An 18,267-nucleotide genomic window follows, 5' to 3' on the forward strand; every position below is an offset into this window, starting at 1 on the left:
ACTTTATGACATGACTTCCAAATACCTGAACTAAAGTATACCATGGCATCACAAAGATATTGAATAGTCGGGCTACTTTTTTTCTCAATTGTCGACAATCTTCCGTTCTATGATCGTGGGTCCCATGATATTTGCACATCTGCTTAGGATCCCTTTGAGATGGATCGTATTTTAGAGGTCGAGGCCATTTGGTATCCTTGATGCGCCCGATAGCTGATATGATGGTGGCAGCATCGACATTAAAGTTGCATTCCGATAGCCTCGATGCTTCTTTAGGCCCGATGGACCTATCGAAGCTGTTTTTGGTCATGATCCCTCGGTTGCTTCGACCTTGATCATTTCTCCTTTCGTTTCTTACGGGGTTCCGCCCGAACCCACTGCTCCTCCGATCTCCATTATATGGCATATATCGATCCATGTTTGATCTTGGTTGACGATTGATATCTCTCATTACTCTGTCGAAGGTGGTGACGGGATAAACAGACTCTGAATGGGCCCCGAGTTGGTCATCTTTAACTCTGATTTTTGATTGATACCGGTTATGTACATCGGCCCAGGTAACGACATGGTATTCTATCAAATTCTGCTTCAGTTATTGTGAAGCCTCCGAGCTTCGAATATTGAGTCCTTGAGTGAAAGCTTGAACAACCCAATCATCAGCGACCGACGGCAGATCCATTCGTTCCATTTGAAAACGGGACACAAATTCCCTGAGCATCTCGTTGTCCCGCTATTTGACTTTGAAAAGGTCCGATTTTCTGGTTTCGACCTTGATGGCACCGACATGTGCTTTTACGAAAGAGTCTGCAAGCATAGCAAATGAGTCAATAGAATTAGGAGGTAAGTTGTGATACCATATCATGGCTCCCTTTGATAGGGTCTCCCCAAATTGTTTTAGTAGAACAGACTCGATCTCGTCGTATTCCAAGTCATTCCCTTTGATGGCACATGTATAAGAGGTTACATGCTTGTTTGGATCGGTCGTCCCGTTATACTTAGGTATTTCGGGCATACGAAATTTCTTGGGGATCGGCTTCAGAGCCGCACTTGGAGGAAAATATTTTTGCACGAACTTCCTGAAATCCAGTCCTTTTAATATCGAAGGTGCCCCTGGGATTTGATCCACCCTGAAATTATAGGTTTTCACCTTTTTGTCGTTTGCTTCAATTTTCTTTCCCCTGATTCTATCCGCTTTGTCAGCTCCTCGGGCTTCTTTATAATCACGGGGTTAGTACCCGATTCTTGTTCATTTGACCTTACTACGACCGGTTCATTCTGCGGGTGACTTCACGGGGCAGATCGGGTTCAACCCTGCTCGACGTCTGCCTTTGGCTCTGCAACTGAGCTATCGCCACATGTTGAGCTTGCAGCATTTCTAAGATCATTCGTAGGCTGATCTCGTCTTCATTATTGTTTTGTGTGTTTCGAGCTGTCGATCGGGCTCCACCACAGATGCTATTTTCGAGGTCGGTAGGCAAGTTGGCGTCGATATCCACATGTGAATTAACATCAATCGAATCTGCGATCGAAATTCCAACGGGATCAGCGGGTAGTCCTATGTTACCGGGAGCTATGTTGTTATTCTCACCCTGGTGACTGGACTCATTGTCGATATGTAGGGGCGCTAATTGAGAGTTTGGCATTTTTAGCCTGAAATCAAAGACACTTCAAAGAGAAAGTGTAAAGTAGGGTGTGTTATGAAGATTTATATCAAATAACCACTATTATCCTTAGCCCCACGGTGGGCGCCAACCTGTTTACCCTTAAAATCGGATAACAATTGAATTTGTTAGTGGTTATAAGGACATGTGGAATAACTTGATACAAAGCGATAAATTAGATTGCAATTAAAATAAATAGCGATAAAATAACTGCAAACCACATGAATTGGATGATTTCAATTTTAGAATGTCAGCCACCCTTGAGTTGAATACACTTTTATTGACAGAAAAATATCAAAGAGTAAGAGCTTGAAAAATGTATTGCTTATGAATATATGTTACAATGTTCCTAATGAATTGTCAAGCCCTCTTTTATATGTTAGGGGAGATCTACCTTTTAAGGTATTATTTTGTTGTTCTATAAAAGGCAAAAGTCTTTAATTTGCTAACCGTTGGTTCTCTTTTTTAGTCGTTTCGTGATTTCTGCCATAATGATTGGTTAATGGCGAGAATTACGGACCCTTGTCGGATAAGTCGACAAAGCTTTTTCCGAGACCCCTAGAAACGGGACCGGTTATACCTTTGGTTAACTCGAGGACAAATCTTATAATCTCGATAGCTAGTTTTGATGATGCTTTGGGTCTGGTCTCGAATATTATATTCCGCCCGTGGCTGACCATGTTGGATGTCAGATCGAAGCTCGGATTTCGATTTTTACCCAATTACAGATGTACCGACCTTGGCCCTCCGTTCCATAAACTCGATCAAACACCGAGCTCGGTTTTACCCGTACACACATATAGTTATCTTTTCACTGAACTTCATCTTTTGCTCCTTTATTTTTTTCACTACATTTCCCCCCGACTATTATACATAAGCAAATTAAAGAAACCAATTTTCAGGATTTACCAATCAACAGATGTATTTTTAGAGAAAACGCCACATAAATTTGGAAAATGAAGGGATAATATTCATTCTGACTTTTATGATTTGGTAGAAAATTTATTATAGACACATAAATAAATTTTAAAACCCCCTAAACCACCTGAAATATGTGAATAGTGGCAAAATAAAACAATATATATTTATCCCAAATGTACATATGCGATAAATTCTCGTAGATTAGAGTATTTCTATATTATGAAGTAATATCTCGTAAACTCACCATCTGTATCAACCCAAACAGAACAAAGTAAAATAAGTAATTAAGCAGAAATATGAAAATAATTTGAATCGATCATAGATTTAAATATGCTCGGTAAATTTCATGTGTAATTCAAGTTAAGCTTTGTAATACAAAAGTCACTCTTCTTTCTTGTGTAACTTAAAAATTATTTTTCTATAACCTAGTTAGCAAAAATAAAAGTGGACCGAAGATATAATTTTTTGGCGGGAAAAAAAAAATATGGCTATCCTAATTTACCTAAAATTACAATAAATAACTGATTAAAATACTTTAATTATATTAAAATCTTTATAGTTATACTATCAATGTATATAGGTTAAATTCTAATGAAAGAATAATTCATGCCGATATCTCCGCTCAATTGCTCATGGTTTAACCTAACATCACTAATTACTCCACTAACTCACTAAGTACTGTAATGGAGTAATTTTCAAGCTAAAAGCGTTTCGTGATAGAAGTTCTTAAATGTAGTATATAAGGGCATTAATGTCCAAAGGAAAAATAAAGGGCAAACAGTAGAGTGTAAACTCCCGGTTACCTGTACTATGTAAGAGAATTTAGGTGGAGGGAAATTGGTCAAACAACTGAAACTGAAACAAAACTATAACTGAAACCGAAGTTAAACTAGCAAATTAAAACCGAAATTCTTATTTATTCACATCCCTTCTTTAATTCTCTCTTATAACTTGTTCATTTCTCTTCATTTGTGATTTATTCTAAAGAAGAAATGGGCAGTCTCCTAATACCAAATGTTGTTCCCTCTCCAACTCAAGACGCTGAAACACTCAGGAGATCCTTCAAAGGAACTTTTCTCGGTATACCCCTTTCCTTCTTTTTCACTTGTGAATTTTATTTTTTTTGGTATTTTGTCAATACCTTTTTTTGTTTCCTCCTTTTTGCATAATGAAAATTTTTTTTTACACTATCAATGTATATCAATACTTATGTGCGTGAATTTGTTGTAACAGGTTGCATGTTGCTTTTATTTGAATGATCTATATTAGGTGACATGGTAGTGTAAAAAAATATTAGTAGTAGAAACTAAATTTTTTTTTTCTCTGTTTACGTCCCTTTTTAGGACTTGGAACTGACGAGAAGACTATAATAAGTGTGTTGGGACATAAAAATGCAAGCCAGCGGAAGAAGATCAAAGAAGCGTATCAGTAGCTTTATGACAAATCCCTTATTGATGATCTTCATTCTGAATTATCTGGTGATTTCAGGGTATTTTTCTTTTTTCCCTCAACACATCTGTTTATACTAAACAAATTCCAATTTAAAGGATTAGCTTATGAGCTTAGTAATGTTGGAAAAATTAATGATATCTCAAAAGGGAATGTCCATTATTTTGATTTGGAAAAACTTTTCTTTTTATGGAATATTATTTTTATATTTACTTATTATTTAGTAAATTATTTTATATTTAATAGAGTTAAACAAGCTATTAACTAGCCGTTGGAGCAATGTCTATAGATACGAGATATTTTGGAGACTTGTGGACACAACTTTCTTAATCCTCTTCTTCCTCCTATATGCTGAGTTTCTTTCTTGAATTTTCTGCTAGTTCTGTTCCCAGTTTAATAACTAGAAGAACTTGTTGAATACTGAGGGATATGCCTAACTTTACTCATTGTTGTGTGAACGAAAGCTAGAGGATTAGAATCTGAAGGAAGATTTATCACTTGTACAATTGGATTAGCTTTTTCTTACATATAATTTCCCTAGAAAGCTAAATTCACTTCTAAATAGAAGCATATGATCAACTTGCTATAAGTTTGCAAGTTTGAATCTTGATCCTACAAATATTCAAAGACTAAACTGTTATATCCAGTGGCGGACGCACATGGTGGCAAGCGGGTTCAACTGAACCCTCTTCGTCAAAAAATAATACTGTGTATTTGTATAAATTACGATTAAAGTTGCGTAAATTTTGTATAAATATTTTATTTGAACCCACTTGACAACTACTATTTTACGACTAAGGTTATGTACTTCTAAGATTGAACCCGCTTGTACAAAATCCTGGGCCCACCAATGATTATATCCATAGGAGAATCTTCTCAGTTAAATTTCATAAAACAATTTAAGAAAATGAAAAACAGAAATGAAGAAAGACCTGTAAATAAGATTTACATATGGATAAGAATTCTGAATTTGAATGGTAGTATTAGTTACTACTTAATTTCAAAATTTTGACTTCTCTGAATTTCATGTTTGATACATGGTAGAAAGCAGTGATCCTCTAGGCGTATGATCCCCCTGAAAGAGACGCGAGGCTAGCAAATGAGGTCTTAAATTCATGGTTACGTAACGAAATAACCCGTCTACAAGTAATAGTAGAGATAGTCTGTGCATCAACTCCTAATCATCTAGTTGCTGTGAGACAAGCATATTGTGCTCTCTTTAGCTGTTCACTTGAGGAGGATATCGTAGCATATGTCTGTCTTCCTCTCCAAAAGGTTAATTATTTCGTTGTTTCCAGTCACATACTGTCAAACGAAAATGAATAATTATACTGTTCTAGGAATATTTTTTTATCTCTGTTTGTTGCTGGATACAGTACTATCTCATTTATAAACTTGAAATCTCATTAGCACTGAAATTGCTACTAACAACCTCAAAACATCTTCTCTGTTTAGTATTACATTTTTCAGCCCATCATTAATTATTTCTGTTGATTATGAAATGTTAGGCGTGTTTTGTATGAGGGGAGATATTCTTCTGCAAATAAATCAGTTCTGGTGTTTGGTTGACACAATATTTTCCGCCAAAACCTTGACAATTATCTCAACTCTTAATTTCATATCAATGATTTAACCAACACTACATGACTAACAACCTTCAATTCTCAAAATTTTCATCAAAATAATATCCGGATTGCTAATATTATTATAAATCTTCAACATCAGATTGAAAGCATTTTCCATTTTCCAACCAAACACCAGAAAATATTTTTCTAAAAATGATTTCCGTCATACGAAATGCACCCGTTGTTTAAGATATTTTCCTCACCAATGTACATCTCAATCACTTTGAGGTTATCTCGTTTAGGCGTTTAGCCCATTTCTTCATCAGCTTGCACTGTTAATTTTCTTAAATGAAGTTTAGCAAACACCATTTTGAAGTGTTGCATTAGATCGATGTTGGGCAGGTTCTAGTCAGTCTAGTCATTTCCTACAGATATGACAAGGAATTGGTCGACCATAGTACTCCTAATCTAGAGGCTTCTAAGCTTCGTGAAGCCACTAGAACAAAACACTTAGATAGTGATGAACTCATCCTGATACTCAACACCAGGAACATTCATCAGCTTAAGGCAACTTTTCAGTGCTATGTGCAAAACTATGAATTCTCCATATATCAGGTCAGTCATCTTTAAACCACCACATTAACTTCGTTTTGCTACTTCTTGCTCTTTAATTAATCTTATCTTCTTAAACCGACTTACCATCACAGGATATATCGAATTGTGGTGAAGGTCTTTTAGAATCTATCTTGAAAGTGGTTATTTGGTGCATAGACTCCCCAGAGAAGCATTTCGCTGAGGTAATAAAAATAGTCATAGAAGATTTGCCTTGTTGGACTTCCTTCTTTTTCTTAATCTTTATTACCCTTTTTAGCAGAGTTGTTGTCTGGTGCAAGTAATTATCTCATGGAACTTATTGTAATATCATCCCCTCCCCCGCTCCTACCGGAACAAATTTATCTTGATTTGATTGTTTCATAATCTCTTTACGTGCACTAGATATCTGGTATTGTTCATCACCTAATGACAGCGACTAAAGAATCTTTCCCTCATTTTTCTCCTCCGTATCTGGGCATTTCAGGTTGTAAAAATATCCACAGATGGGCTAGGAACTGATGAGGATTTTCTAACTAGAGCAATTATAACTAGAGTTGAAATTGATATAATCAAAGTTAAGGAAGAATATTTCAAAAAGAAGAATACTACTCTTGAATATACAGTAGCTGATGACACATCAGGTTACTACAAGGAGTTCCTGATGACCCTGCTTGGGGCCAATGAGTAGGTAGTTGCAGCCAGAAAGTAGTTTGTAATGTTTGTATCCTTTAGTTATTGGTAATATCAAGAGGTTTGCAGTGTGGTTATTATTGTCATTCAACTTGGTTTGATTTGAAGTTTGATGTGTTAGTATTGGTGAGGGTGATCTTTGATATTTGTATTAGCTGTAGAAGAAGAAGAATGAATGTGTACCTTAATTGTTGTTTGGCACTTTTTTCCTGAATAAATATTGGTCTTTCAGTTTTATAGCAGATTGTCTTACGATGTAAAAGTTTTATACACTATTAGTGTTATTTAACCTATTATAGCAGGTTGTCTATCTTATTTTTAGGTCATCGAGTGCTATGACAACGCCTAATGCAATTGTTTTAACCATGTTATAAGCATCCACAATACATCATCCCTATAACGTCAAACATGTATACTTACCACTCCGACAACTTAGAATCAATTAAATTATGCCATGAGAACATTTTGATGTAAAATAAAATCTACGAAAATTTACCGAGTGTAACATTTATTATCATTATGACGCACGGTTAAAGATGTTGACCAATAATCACTACCCTATCTTCCAAATGTTGATGATTGTCACACATTTTTTCAGGATTGCTTGACCAATAATCCCTACTTCATCTTCTAAATGTTTATGTACTTTCTTGATATCACGAATAAGATACCATCACAAATATGGATACTAGTTCGCAATTTAACTAACTTGAACTTTATTTATAACACGATCTGAGGATGACCAAAATGCTTTTAATATTCTAAAATTATTGAATAAAAATGCAAGATAGCATCGTGTTTTGTCCATCACTCGGTGATATACTGATATCTTAACGATTCAATTTTTAACTATAGTATTAGAAAGTGCATTTATTTAGGGAAGAATGCAACTTGGAGAAGTAAGAAGTTGACTATCACGATGAATGTTAGGATCGAGAACTCGGGTAGTGCGGAATTTATCCAAACAACGTTATAATGACAATAACAAAGACAATGCAAGTTGATAATAACGACAATTAAAGTAGATAAAGAAGACACCAATTTAACGTGGTTCGGTCAGTGTGACCTACGTCCACAAGCAGAGAGGAGTAATTTTACTATAACAATAAGAGTACAAAATTAGAGTAAAACACTCTAATTAATCCAAATACCCTAAAAGAATAACCTCGCAAGATCACTCCAAAGAAAGGGTTCACACAAGTGCTTTCCAATACAACTCTCATACAAAACACTCTTAATAAAGGAGAAAAGGAAGAAACAAGAAATAAAAACTCAAGTCTTGTTGGTGTGTATAAAATGAACTAATGGCCTTCCCTTTTATAGGCAAAAAAAGTCTTGGCCTCTTAGGTGTAAAAGAAGAGATACAACTTGTGCAAGTGATGTCCACCACACAATGCAATTTTTTTGGGTCCCAAAGAATATTGCCAACAAAATCTATATTTTACAAAGATGATTATGCTTATGTGAGATGGACTCCATTAGTCAAAATATTGGCCATAATTACAATAAACTTTGGATTTACTTGTTTAATTCATAAATTTGGTTAACCCAGATTGAAGGAATCAATGAATAATTTGGATGAAATTACCATGTTTGAAGTTGAAGACTTATTAGGTTAAATGATCAATAAAATAATTAGAGTTTCAATTTGCACTATTATTTTTTGAAGATTGTCAAATTATATTGTTTAATTTTGATATGTAATATTAAGTTGTAAGTAGAAATTTTAAATTTATCAAACTTTAAAACCACTCTTTCACATTCTTAATCTGTCACTCTTTCACATTCTTAATCTGTCGGTATACCTAAATTTAATTTATTAAAATTTTCATGTAAAAAGAATTAACGGATAAGGGCCTGATTTGCCCTTCTACTATCATAAATAGACCTTATTTACCCTCCGTTTAATTTTTCTATAAAAAATATCCTTACCGTTATACATTAGGTTCATATTTACCCTTTAAACGTTTAAAATAGTTACATTTGCTCTTCGTTATACTTTAGGATCACATTTACCCCTCTACTCTTCAAAAAGGGTTACATTTGCCCTTCGTTATACTTTCTTGACATATTTATCCTTACAATTATACCCTACATTTACCTTCATCCGGTAGATCACCATGTCCCACATTTATTTTCCTTCATGGGGCCTATGTGGATTTTTTTTTCTTCCAATTTAAATATGGTCACTTATTTAAGATAATTTAACCCGCGCACCCAATTTAAATAAGACACACTAACTAAAATAAATGGAAATCATAATTCCCATCCCCCCACCCCCCACACCCCCACAAACAATAACTTTGAACTCAAAATCACTAATCTAATACAATTCACAATTATTGCAGTAACCAAAGTAAATTACAAGAAGTTGCACAACAATGGAGTTAATGAAGTCTTATTTAAATTGGGTGGGCGGGTTAAATTATCTTAAATAGGTGACCATATTTAAATTGGAAGAAAAAAAATCCACATAGGCGCCATGTAGGAAAACAAAGGTGAGACATGGCGATCTATCGGATGAGGGTAAATATAAAGTATAATTGTAAGAATAAATATGTCAAGAAAGTATAACGAAGGGCAAATGTAATATTTTTTGAAGAGTAGAGGGGTAAATATGATTTTAAAGTATAACGAAGGGCAAATATAATTCATTTTAATGCGTAAGGTTAAATATGAATCTAATATATAACTGTAGGGATATTTTTGATAGAAAATATAAACCGAAGGTAAATAAAATCTATTTATGACTGTAGAACCACGTTATTTGACAAGAAAAGATGCACCTAATTCGTGTACGAACCAAAAAAGGAAAAAAAGTTCTCAGCCCAAAACCGGTCCCTTAACAGAAGGACCGAGTCCGGTTTATTTGACACCCTTGCCAAATACAATTGGACGACTTTAGCGGCCGGAAGCGCTAGTAGCTACACTCAGGCCTCAGCTGGTCTTGTGCTCAAACCCTTAAACCCTGAATCTCCCTCAAGCTGCAATTTGCCATTGGAATATAGCAACTCATAGATCTAAAGCCTTGTTACTCAACTTAATGCATCTACAAGAAAGAAGAACCATTTTTCTTTACTAATTTACAACTTTTTCATCAACCCATTTCCAAATATTCCCCAAAATGACAATCCATTCAGTAGTAATCCAAAAGATCCTTAGCACCAATGCCCATTTGGGTCGTCGCGTGGCAGCACACCACTTCAAAATCTACTCATGCGGCAGCCGAAACGCAATGACAATCATAGATTCCGACAAGACACTCATCTGCCTCCGCAACGCCTGTTCCTTCATTGGCGAGCTCGTTCGCAACAGAGCCCGCTTCATTTTTGTCAACACCAACACCCTTTTCGACGAAATCATCGATCAGATGACCAAAACCATTGGATGCAGGAATGATACTTCCTGGCGTCTTGGAGGCTTTTTAACAAACAGTTCGAGTCCAAGAAAGTTTCGAGGTCGGAATAAGAAGTTGAACCTTGCGGCTGTGCAGCCCCCTGATTGTGTGGTGATTTTCGATACGGAGAGGAAGTCTTCTGTGATTCAGGAGGCTGCTAAATTGCAAATTCCGATAGTGGGTCTTGTTGATTCGAGTATGCCGTGGGATATTTACAAGAAAATTACCTATCCCGTGCCCGCAAATGATTCGGTGCAATTTGTGTACTTGTTTTGTAATTTGATTACAAAGACCTTCCTCTATGAGCATAGAAGGTTGAATGCTGCTTTGGGAACTTCTGCGATTGCCAAGCCTGAAATTAGGTACTATAACTTCTTAGTAGTATTTGCATTTTTCGTTAATCGTCTAATTTGTGTGTTATTGTGCTTGTTTTGGATGTCAATGAATTGGAACTCATACATGTGTGTGTCTATTAGTGCCTATCTCAATGACTTAACGGGGATATCGTATTCACTCTACCTAGTTATCATGGCATTACAGTTTGTCTTTTTATGCTCAGTGAGGTAATGTATCTAGGGGACTAGCTGTTCTGCAGGAAATGAGAGGTTAACTTTACCTATTTGATCACCTTATTATGAGGGTTGGATAATGAATAATACACTGGTATTGAAAACTAGGAGAAAAGGAAAATCTAGAATTACAGTGAGACTAGAAGAAAAGAAGAAATTGGTCCAGAATTTCTAGGAATAACACCCGAAGGTATAACTGTCTAAAGTACCGTCTCAGAGAAAAGGTATAACTGTCTAAAGTAGCAGCATAAGCTTCAGTTAACATGATTAGAACTAACTAAGAACCACATAATTAACATGAAAAGCCATAGTGTTGAAATTTACATTCCAAAATTGACTGAAACATCTTCTGTGATTTATTCCAACTGCTCATAAAATTTAGATAGATATTTTGATGCTTTCTACATCGCTCTCACTATTATGGAACAATCCCCTTATCCATTAATTATATTCTCTAAAGGAGAAGATCCTCTCCTATCTCCAACTTGTTTTGCTACCTCCACTGTCATTGGTAACACCCAAGAAATATTAAACAATGAGAATGCAATGGACCGTCCATAGTTGTCCAGCCAACCTGCAATGCAACAAGAGATGATTAGTTCCTTATCAGCTTACTTAATTGGAAAACCACTTATGTATCTTAAGTTACTGCTTTGATGATTCAATTTCGTCTAACAATGATCTATTCATGTTCACTAGCTATAGACCTGCTACACGTGTACAGTTGAAGACTTGAAGTATTTGAAAAAGTTTTGGTATATAGACATAGTTAGAGAGTTGTAGTTTTGTATGTTTGAGTGCGTCTAACTTTATTAGTTTCTGGCAGTGTTCAAGTTGTAATTCACTGTTTTATTGAATTTGTTTCCCCCTGAATGCAATCTGGATGCAGAGAGGAAGCTGAACAACTTGACAAGATCAAGATGGCTAGCAAGGATAAAATATACGTTCTGCCTTATGAAAGATTAGAACCTGCTTCTGAGGGTAAATATGTGATCTTATAATCTTATATATTCTTCTTTATAAAAAAAAATCTCATTGATTCTTTTTCCTTCTTACAAATACTTATGGTTTTTAAGGGATGTAGGCATTAAGTCAACTCAATCATGCTTTATTTATGTATCTGAATGATACATCCATCACTTGGTCTCCTATTTCTGCAGATCTTACAGAGATTAAGCAGCTACTGGACAAACTTGTCGTGTTAAAGTTCAATAGTAACTTGGGATCAGATATGGGTTTCAGTGGACCAAAGTAAGCATTCAGTTGAGAGTTGAGATATGCTGATTGATTATTACATTCTAAAAGATTAGTGGCTCTAACATTATTTTTATTTACTTAAAGCTGAAACTTTGTAATATACATGATCTGTCCAAATAGAAAGTCTTTTATTTCTCTTCTTTGATTAAGAGTGCCCTCGTTAATTCTATGGTATGAGGGCTTTAGGCGCACTTGCACAGATACCAACTTCCTTTCCACTCTGGAGGTTCTTCATGCCCATAGATTCTGCAATTTTTTGTAACACGTAGATAGCAAAAACTTCCTTTCCATTTGAATGTGACTACTTTTGTGCATATAAAATGTTCCACTTATGTAAAAATGATAGTTAACTTTAATTTTGGTCTCATTTCTCAATAAACACTTGGGGATTTCCCTCTCTTACTGTGTTTGATGTTCAGAAGTTCTCTTTTCCTCCTTTTTGTTATTCCTAAGTGATTACAGTCTGTAGGAAAGTGCTTTTATTGTACTAGTTATTAGAGTGAAGAATCCCTTTTACAGTTATAAGATTTTATCTGCAATTAACTCCTGGTAATAACATTTAAGGCTTTCTTTTTTGATTCTCAATCTTGTTCCGTAGAGTAGTCTAATGTTCCAGTTTTAGAAATTTTATATGCTAAATAGCACTCTGTCTAAGGATATAAATTCTGGACTGCGGATTATCTGAAAATTTTGTTATATCTTTACAAATATTGTTCGCCATACGCACCTTGTTATTCTAATCTTCATTTTATAGTATCTCCATAAGTCATGCATTCCTTGTTGACTTTTGAAGTCATTGCATTTGACTTTTTGCCTTTTAACTTAGAAGAAAAAAAGATGATACAAGTTAAGGTGGGTGGAAAACCTTCACCTGTTTATCTTCATCCATGGAAATGTCTTTTACTATTAAGAGAGCTCACTGATGACCTGTACTGATTTGAAGCTTTTACTGTATTAGAAAAAACGTACCTTTTTTTATCTAGTGAATACAATGTTCAATCACAAAAATGGTTGTGTTCTGGAAGAATAAATAAAGGATCCATGTAAATGCAGTCAAATTACAAATTAAATTTGTTTGCTTTTCATAAATTATCCTAGTCTTGATTTTATGTTTATTTATTTGCTGTTGCTTTGATATGCAGATCTGCACTTGAAGTATGCCATGGATTTACTTGTCTGGATTTGGTCGTCAATCATATTGAGGTAGGTCATTTTCTGGCCCTTCTGGAGTGTATTTCCCATTTTCTTATACAAATCATTGTTTGAGGTTATCACTAATTTGAAATGAATAATTTTTGGATAACTGGTTCTATGTATGTTTGCAGTCCATCAACTCGAAATATGCTTGCAATATTCCATTGCTTATGATGAATACTACTAGTACACACGATGGCATCCTGAAGGTGACTATCTTATATCACCTGTACTCTTGAGTTCTTTAATGAGATTATTCTGGAAACTAATCAGCCGATTGCTTAAATTAGGTGTTGGAGAAGCACCCGAATAAAAATATCCACACTTTCATTCAGGTTTGTTGTTTAAAATATTCTGACATGTGATGTGTTTTCTGTCTTTTCCTTTTTCCGTTCTTTTGTTTTTTGTGAAGTAAAAAGCTCTTATCATGGGTTTGTAGAGCCAACATCAACAAGAAAATATTGAAGATATGCCAGGGTCACGGACCCTTGATAAATCAAGCACACAGGACAAACTGTATGTTTCCGTCTGTCTCTTATGCTCCTCTTGCTATCTCTATCTGCTTGTACGTATTAGCATTTTAAATTACGATGCAAATGTGTCATTCTTGCACTAGGAATTCTATGGTGTAATTCAAGGGTAGATATGCTTCTTTTGATAAGTTAGAATGATTTTACCCAATGTGACCCACTCTGATAGAGAGAAGAAGTTGGAAAAAAAAGAAGGGAAGTCGAATCTTTCTCTGATAGAAAAGTTGAGAAAAAGAAAAAAGAAGAAAGACTCTATTATGATGTCCTCAGTTTCTTAAGGCATTTCAAAAGTATTTTAAATATACATTAGGGTGAACTGGTTTTGCACTACTTGTATTTAATCGGCACTTATTTTCTTTTTCACTGAAGCACTTAATTTCCTTTTCTGATGACCATTAAACCTTTTAATGATTGCCATGAAGCTCAGCTTGTTTAGATCTTGAACCATATTGGTTTCAGCTAATTTCTTTTTCTCACCTAATGTCTTTTTTGACATGGTAGATATCCTTCCAACCTGCTGGAGGTTTTCCTTTCTTTGAACAGCAGTGGAAAACTTGAACCGCTAATTTCTCAGGTAGAGATGTGTATGGTGTTCAGTTTTATTGCTAGCAAAACTAAGACTTTAGCAGGTCTGTTAGAAAGTATTACTATTTTATGCTGCTTTTCCTATACACGCGCACACAGATAACGTGCATACTGTGAAAAGAGAAAATTTCTGATTGAGTTGAGATGTTATCAACGTAAAAGAGCACCCATATATTGGATATTAGGGTACATGAAAATAAGGAAAATTCATACTATATGAAATAAAGAGGGGTAGTAAAAAAGGAAAATTCCCACCCCAGACCCCACTTGTGGGAATATACTGGGTATGTTGTTGATAGTAGTAAAAAAAGGAAAATTACCTACACAGTGAGATACCTAAATACATAGAACAAATCTTGATAATTTTAACATTTAATTGCATTTATTCTCTTATAACATATCCTATCATACTCAAGGTGGTGAATCAACTTGAGTTTGCCAATTTTGAAAACAAGAAATACTGTAAGTCAAGCTATAGTAAACTAGTCACGTGAATAGTGTCTCTGAAATAATGAATAATCCGCGAAAAGGAAAATGGTGCTGGAATTATTTCCTGAAATAATCACTGGAAATTGTATAGTAGGAGAAAGTGCTCTCTACAGCAGAAACAGTGAGGAATTCTTTTCTGCGATTAAGGAGAGGCAGAGAGATGCTGATCTGTACCACATCATTGGCGTAGCTTGAACTGAACAGCTAAAAGGTAACCAAAAAAGTTGTTGGAACCACAACTAAAATTCAACGTTCAGATGAAGGGCTTAATACCTCTAATTCTGATACCAAGAAGAAAACAAGAGAAGAAAAAGTTTCAAGGAATGTTTGCTTGAAAATTTGCCCTGAAGAATGGTTGGAATAGTGGTCGACAGCGATGATGTCGCCAGAATAATCACTGAAAAGTAGCGTGTTATCACAGACGTCACTGGAAAGATACCATAAAAATAAACTTATGAAATAAGGAAATTTTTTGTTTAAGCAGGCAGCTTAAGCTACTTTAGTCTTCAGAAGGTTGTAGAAGCACTGATACCAGACGACGCTTCTTATTGAATTGGGTAACAAACCTAAAAGAGAACTCCTTTATATAGTAGGTTAGCCTACTCTAAGCTAGAAAAATTCCTATTACATGAAAAATGAGTTATATTAAATGAGGATTATCACCTAAAATTGAGATTCATAACTATGATAGAATTAGGAAGAGTATTCTATGCTATTGATCTAAACACATAGAACGAATCTAGAACATTCTTTCATGTAATTGCATGGATTCTCTTGACTTTCGACGGGCATGTGTGCGCAGCAGATATACATATAAATATATTTCTCAATTGTGTGAAACTTTCTGACTTGGACGTGAATAAGGAACATACTTCAATGTGTTTTACAGGGTAAGGAGTATTTCCTTCTGCTGCAGTCAGATAACCTTGCTGAAGTTGTTGACCCAAGTATCCTTGTGCTGGTTTTATAACTTGTTTATTATTTTTCTTCATGAGGTTGGAATCTTTTATCTTCTGAGTGATATTGTTTCGGGCAGCTCCTTGATTTGTTTATTCAGAAATCCTGAGTCATTTGATTAAGAACAGTGTAGAACATTGTGTCGAGGTATCACCAAACAGCTGCTAATTTCGGCTCTTTTTCGTACCACCTTGCTGCTGCATATAATTTCAATATTTCAGGTGATGCCTACCACCTCAGGAACAGAAGAGAGGGGTCTTCCGCCTCAGGAAGCGAGGATTCAGGTTGGTCATGGTCCTAACTTTCAGTGTGTTTGATAATTTCCTTGTTCTGACAACGTTTAATTTCACCCAAGAGGTCCGTATTTTATACTTGAGCTGAACCAAGTCACCAAGTTAGCTGTTATAAATAACCCCACCACGGTTTCGAAAGCTTTGAGAAAACGCAAGAAAGCAGTATGTGGGGCTCAGCAGTTGCCTTCATCCCTGCACCCAACTGACCCTGTAAATTTATTTATTTGTGAACTGTTACAATGCGGTGTAGTATAGTTGCAATGATTTGCGTTGTATGACAAATCTTATTTTCGTATTTTTGTTTTTCATTGTTGGTGGCTCAAAGTCAAAGGAAAGTGTCAAATCAATCAATACAATGTAAGTGGTTTAGTTTTTTTTTTCCTTTCATGGTGGAAAAGATAAAGGAACCAAAAGATTTTGACTCTTTTTTTCTTTTCAGGTGGATGAGTATGAGCTGCGTTGAGAGGTTACTACAGAGAAGTGGTCTGGGTTTTACCAGTTCAAAGGTATTATTATCCAAAAATCAAAAGGATATGTTCCTGAAGCAATAACACCTTAAAGTAGAAATACATTGTTACGCATATACATCGAAGCTTGTCCAATCTTTGTTTTTGTGTTGCTCTTTCTAATGTTCTATGTCACCTTACCTTCTCATGTGTTCCAGTTTTTCGACCGAGCATTTGCTATTGACAGTCCATCGTCAAGATATCTCCCAGTTGAAAGAACATCAGATTTGCTCATTTTGCAGGTTGAAGGGATGATTTTGTTAACTGGACTTTCTACCCACGATATTAGACTCTAGATCTACTAACTTTCGCTTCATTATTATATTCTGCAGTCAGATCTTTACACCTCAGCTGAAGGCACTTTGGTGAGAAATGCAGCAAGAGCAAATCCCAAGGATCCTTCTATTGAACTAGGACCCGAGTTTGGAAATGTAAATATGTTCCTCTATCTTTGCAACATTCTTTTATCAATTTATTTCATATATTTAACATACATAAATTGTTGATCAGGTTAATGATTTTCATAGTCGTTTCAAGTCGATCCCAAGCATTATAGAACTTGATAGCTTGAAGGTGAATGGGGATGTTTGGTTTGGAACTGACATAACTCTCAAGGTAAGAAATGTGCAAGCATTAATCTCATCAGGATTATACCTCTCTTATTTTTTGTTCTTACTTTTGTTCTTTTTGTGAGACCTGTCTTTTTTTTTTTTGGAATAAATGCCTTTGTCGTGTTGACATTCTACTTTGATTCAACTATTGTTTGTAAGCAATATATTCAGGAATCTTTTACTTGAATATATCTCAACAACTATCAGGCGTGTGTTTTCTTTTAAATGCTTTCTAATACTTCCTGATCCTTTTTATTTTTGAAATTTTAGGGGAAAGTCAGTATTGCTGCAAGACCAGGCATGAAAATAGTTATTCCTGATGGAATGGAGCTCAGAAATAGGGTAAGTGACTGTTAAGCTTACATTCAATCGCTTGTCACTACCATCTTAAATTTTATTTTGAATGAGCCTTCTTTGGTTTTACCAGCTTATTACTAGCCAGGCAGATATCGGAACGAGTTCCTTGTAGATGGGATCTTGGATTTTTTAGCAAGATGATGTATACCCTAATAAGGTTGTTTTTCTAGTTTTCCTTGATTCAAAAGTAGAGATAGTGAAGAGCAGAAGAAAGCATCATAAAATTTTACATCGATTATTAACGGCAACTGATCGAGCATTTTCCAAGTTCGAAAAACTAAATTATGAAAAGCTCACGGAAGGGTGAGAATTGTTTCTTCATTCTGCTTTGTCTTACTATGAAATAGCAAATCTCCCTTTATTTTTGCTGATTCAACCCTCTAAGTTTACTAAAGGACATGTAAGCCCTCAAGCTTAACGTCTTGCATCTCTTTTTTGTCCTTTTAATTTAATTGTGCTCTATCTTTTGTAATTAGTTAAGAGGAAGACGTCTCCCCTTGGACATATTTGTCACTTTTGGCAATCGAGCAAGAGACTTGATCATTGCTTGCATTGAACATGAGATCAAGCACAACCTGTGTTTAATATGATGAAAATTATTTTGTTGAAGCAGATTATGTGGCATTGCAGTTTATACATGAA

The 18,267-nt window shown here is 35.2% G+C and overlaps 1 protein-coding gene and 1 pseudogene across 2 annotated transcripts; both read left to right on the forward strand.

The window, feature by feature from the left end:
- Nucleotides 1–3,574: 3,574 nt before the first annotated feature.
- On the forward strand, nucleotides 3,575–6,878 carry LOC104094836 (annexin D3-like; annotated as a pseudogene).
- A 2,820-nt stretch (nucleotides 6,879–9,698) lies between these two features.
- On the forward strand, nucleotides 9,699–18,237 carry LOC104094835 (UTP--glucose-1-phosphate uridylyltransferase). Of its 2 annotated transcripts, XR_685992.4 has the most exons (19): nucleotides 9,699–10,639; nucleotides 11,736–11,827; nucleotides 12,007–12,097; nucleotides 13,246–13,306; nucleotides 13,429–13,506; nucleotides 13,588–13,632; nucleotides 13,737–13,813; nucleotides 14,329–14,401; nucleotides 15,791–15,848; nucleotides 15,959–16,005; nucleotides 16,080–16,142; nucleotides 16,477–16,508; nucleotides 16,591–16,657; nucleotides 16,816–16,899; nucleotides 16,990–17,088; nucleotides 17,168–17,272; nucleotides 17,539–17,610; nucleotides 17,696–17,928; nucleotides 18,102–18,237. XR_685992.4 is itself a non-coding variant. In XM_009600830.4 (18 exons), exons 1-18 carry the CDS (start codon nucleotides 10,005–10,007, stop codon nucleotides 17,735–17,737), a joined length of 1,821 nt encoding a protein of 606 aa, XP_009599125.1. In that variant the 5' UTR covers nucleotides 9,699–10,004; the 3' UTR covers nucleotides 17,738–18,237. The 2 variants fall into 2 exon arrangements, 1 of the variants encoding a protein (XP_009599125.1); XM_009600830.4 differs by having other exon boundaries at nucleotides 17,696–18,237.
- Nucleotides 18,238–18,267: the final 30 nt, after the last annotated feature.

Source organism: Nicotiana tomentosiformis, chromosome 1 (genome assembly GCF_000390325.3).
Source record: "Nicotiana tomentosiformis chromosome 1, ASM39032v3, whole genome shotgun sequence".
Taxonomy (NCBI): domain Eukaryota; kingdom Viridiplantae; phylum Streptophyta; class Magnoliopsida; order Solanales; family Solanaceae; genus Nicotiana; species Nicotiana tomentosiformis.